General features: G+C 39.1%; 1 protein-coding gene across 1 annotated transcript; it reads left to right on the top strand.

The window, feature by feature from the left end:
- Nucleotides 1-1272: 1272 nt before the first annotated feature.
- LOC132988705 (olfactory receptor 8G17-like) lies at nucleotides 1273-2306 on the top strand. The gene has a single exon (XM_061056277.1). The coding sequence runs from the start codon at nucleotides 1276-1278 to the stop codon at nucleotides 2197-2199; it is 924 nt and encodes a 307-aa protein (XP_060912260.1). The 5' UTR covers nucleotides 1273-1275; the 3' UTR covers nucleotides 2200-2306.
- Nucleotides 2307-4328: the final 2022 nt, after the last annotated feature.

The raw sequence follows: 4328 nt of genomic DNA, 5'->3' as shown, positions 1-4328 counted from the left end.
ACTCAGTAGAGAGCAGTCATCCACCTAGGCCAAATAAATCAGAAAAAAGCAAACAGAGAAAAAAAACAGATGTCCAGGCCAATCCATACAGCCAAATAGATTTCAGGCACGCTGCAGGTTGATCCATCTTTCATCTTCTAGGGATCATGATGTGCTGTATAAGACCGACAAACTGAGAAAAGAAGACTATAAGACCACTTAACCCAAAATAAATCTTGATGAATATATAATCACATTACTTTTTTACGTTTGTTATTATAGGCGTGCTCGCTACCTGGCATCCTTTGTTTCCTGGTGCTGGGGATACCTGGGAAAGCACAACCGGGTAGTGATACCTTCCTGCGTTGTTGTCTGTATCCACCAGGAGTACCCTGATGAAGAGGAAGAGTACACCGGTTTTAGGCCTCCAATTTAAATTTTATTAAATTAAAAAAGTTAATGTATTGTTATGTTTGGACATGTATTTTATATAAAGTCATTTCATTGATTTAATAGACTTTTATATAAAGAAAGAATGGTAAAACATTCCACATTTTTAAAATTACAGAAACTGGTCTCCTCTGATCCTGAAACGCTTACAGAGTGTTGTTAAAAGAACAACATCACCCTGTCTCAACTCTCTTGAAAAGTTTCATCAAATTGAATATATTGCCTCTCAAAACAATGACGTTTCTTGGTTCAACATTTGACATGTTGCCTTTGTGCTATTTTTCTAGATCATTTCTAACAATCAGAAGAGTCATGACTGTCGTATTCAAAGGTCAATAGAATTGTTTTTTCTTAATCCAGTACTTAAAAGTTGTGTGCTTTTTGCAGCTTGCATACAGTTTCACTTGCATCATACTGTCCCTGACGTAATGATGACCGACTCCTCCTGATGATAACAATGACTGATTCCTGTGAGTTAAACAATGTCTATAAAACTTCACACAAGAGAAGATGTTGTCTGCTGGTTATCAGCAGTGGGCAGGGAACACAAGAGGCTGAGAGAAGCTCACAGAAGGTATTGCTGATTGACAAGAAAGTGTTGTGTTTTTTTCACCATAATTGATTGAAGTTTCCTGTCATTAAGTTACTTTAATATTTTGTTGAGCCTGGTAGCATCAATCTTTGGATGTCATGATGTAACTCAAATGTCATTGTTTTGTTATATGAGGTCAAATGTTTCTGTTTTGTTTAGTTTTAAATTTTAATTTATCATAAAATTAATCTCTAATTCATATAATTCATGAAAACACCTGTTGCATTACGATTGCTCTTTTGTCTTTCAGGTTGATGGAAAACTACACCTACAACAGCTTGACGCTCCAGATGGAGGGGTTAAATGTCTCCAAGGATTCCCTCTATCCTGTCTTTTTCTTCTTCCTTTTCTCCTACCTCTTTATTATGATTGCAAATTTAGGTATTGCTTGTCTAGTTTTCATTGACGAGAACCTTCACCAGCCTATGTACCTACTTTTTTGCAACCTTCCTTTTAATGACATCATTGGAAACTCTATCATGGTGCCTCGTATGCTGATGGACATGTTGCGGCCGCCTTCTGAGCGCCTCATCAGTTATTCTGAGTGTGTTGTGCAAGCTTTCACCACACACATGTTTGGTACCACATCCCACACAGTGCTTATGATCATGGCCTTTGATAGATATGTGGCCATCTGTAATCCTCTGCACTATACAACAATAATGAGCAACAGAATGGTGATGAAGCTGACAGTTTCTGCCTGGGGGGTGGCTTTTGCATTGGTTGCGATTCTTCTCGGTCTGACCATGCGTCTGAACCGCTGCAGGTCTGTGATCATGAATCCTTACTGTGATAATGCCTCCTTGTTTAAACTATCCTGTGAAAGTGTTTTTATTAATAATGTATACGGCCTCACTTTCACTGTGGTCTTGCTCACCTCCTCTATAGGAAGCATTGTTCTCACTTACACAAAGATCACAGTAGTTTGTCTGACGAGTAAGAACAAGTCTTTGAACAGTAAAGCCTTAAAGACCTGCAGCACTCACCTCTTTGTGTATCTCATCATGGTGTTTAATGGAATGTCTATCATCGCTCTTCATCGCTACCCTCAGTACTCAGACTACAGAAAATTGTCAAGCATTTTATTTCATATCATCCCTGGAAGCCTCAATCCCATTATATACGGCGTACAGTCCAAAGAGATTCGGAAATTTTTGAAGAAAGTTGTGGCATCATGACAGAGACTATTTAAAAAAGTTATTTATTCTAATGTTTTCTACTATTTTCATTGATCTAGTGCTTGTCCTTTTATATGTAAGAGTAAAGCTGATAACAGGCTTTCTTTGTGTTATAACAAAGTCATAAGTGTACTGTGGTAATATCATGAAGTGGCTGTCTGTAACTGTCTATATACAGACAAATACCCTTTTTGTTTTCCATCAATAATTAAAATAATAAAATATTTTAACTAAAGAGTCAAGTTTTCTTTTAATGTGTCTGTGGGGATTTTTCTATCAAGACAGAAAAGTCCAGTCACTTATTTCCAATGTGCTAGCTGTTGATAACTGTGTTGAAAGCCTACAGACTACAATCCAATTAATTCAGCTATATCAAATGCTTCAAATAGAGCCCTCAATGAATGACTATCATGCCTAACATAATGTACGACCTTCAGGGAATTATTTTTATAATATCAAATGATTAGATGTATTCGTTGCGATCACTTTAACAATTTGAGCTGCAGGGGTTCTGGTGGCCGAGTTTGCGCCCCCCATGTATAGAGGCTGTATAGCGGCATGGGTTAGAAATCTGACCTGTGGCTCCATTCTTGCATCCTCGCTCTCTCTCTCTCTCTCTCTCCCTGATTTCCAACTTAATCCACAGTCCTGTCTCTACATTAAAGGCGCAAAAAGCACAAACATGTTTTTAAAAATAAAATAAAATTCATGTCACATTCAGGAAAAACAAAGAAGGGGACCCAAGTGCAAAATCTAACCAAAAATGATTTATTTTAACCAAAAGTACAAATAAGGCTTACTTCTTGAAAAATGTAAACTAAAAAATTCCGAAATTTTACGAAAGGTCAAAAACACAGGGAGCCACAGGGAAAAACTGACAACAAGAGGGAAGGCACATTGAGATTAAGGGTGCAACCGAATTGTCATTTTTGCTTAGGAAGGTTCCTAACTGCCATGATAAGAGCGAATTGTCTAAAAGCTAAGGAAAGGTGGGTCAATGCTTCCTTTATAACCTCCTTTAGCATAGGATACACTGGACTTTAGGTCTGTCTTTTCTTTAATTATATGTTTTCCCTTTGGGGTGGGGGGAGTGGATTTTTTTTATTATATATATATATAGTTTGACTGTTATATGCTTTGTTAAATGTATTGTATTTTTTGTAAAATGTAAAAACTCAATAAATACATGTCAAAAAAAAAAAGGGATACACTGGACCATCCTTTACAAAAAGAGATGAGATAATGCCGCCCCACAATTCTTTGCGGCCGCAACATTTAAAGCGACTCGCATATCCGACAACTTTGTTGTTTACAATAATACTTTATTTATGAAGTGCTTTCATCAAAGTGCTGTACAAAGCTCACAGAAAATACAGGGACAATGTTGAATGGCTTGTAACTATTCCATTAGGCCTTTTGGTCACTGTGCATTCTTCCCCAACTGCCCTTTCAGTAACATTCTTTTGTCCATGGTGTTAATATGAGTTGAAGAATTCCCCCCACCGGAACGGGCACAGACAGTGGTGAGGCAACAGCAGCGACTTAGCCGTGGTTTGATACCATGCATAAGGCTCTGGGGGAAAGGCCGTCCATTCACACCAAACTTCCACCAGATACCTGTGCATTGCGTGTCCGCTCCAGTCCGTTTCGGCTCTGTGCACAGCAGACAGCAGCGACAACGCAAGATAAAGTGATGTATGTGTTTTAAAACTCTATATAAACTTCATAAACAAAAACACAAACGGTCATTTTTCTGAACCGTTAAAACGATTTGATCTTGAACATTAACTGGATGTTTTAATGTTGTTTCTGTGTCTCACTTCCTGTCCCGCTTGTTCTTTTCTGTGCTAAATTGATGCGTCGGGTTCCAGCATCCGGCAAAAATAGAAGTCCTGTGTATCTGCTGCGGAGGGCACCGGACTGCCGGAGCTCAGATGGATCTGAGACGCTGTGGAGCGGACCCAGTGGAAGCACACACATTGAATAAAGTGAAAACCTATCACCCCTGCTGCCGGAACGGAGCGGAGACGGACCGGAGGAAGTTGGCCGTCAGCCTCCCACCCTCATTGCCTCATGCCGGGTGCCAAACCACGACCAGACTGCTGCTGAGGTTTCATCCTCCTAATCAT

Source organism: Labrus mixtus, chromosome 14 (genome assembly GCF_963584025.1).
Source record: "Labrus mixtus chromosome 14, fLabMix1.1, whole genome shotgun sequence".
Classification (NCBI taxonomy): domain Eukaryota; kingdom Metazoa; phylum Chordata; class Actinopteri; order Labriformes; family Labridae; genus Labrus; species Labrus mixtus.
This window is presented reverse-complemented; position numbering and strand designations above follow the sequence as displayed.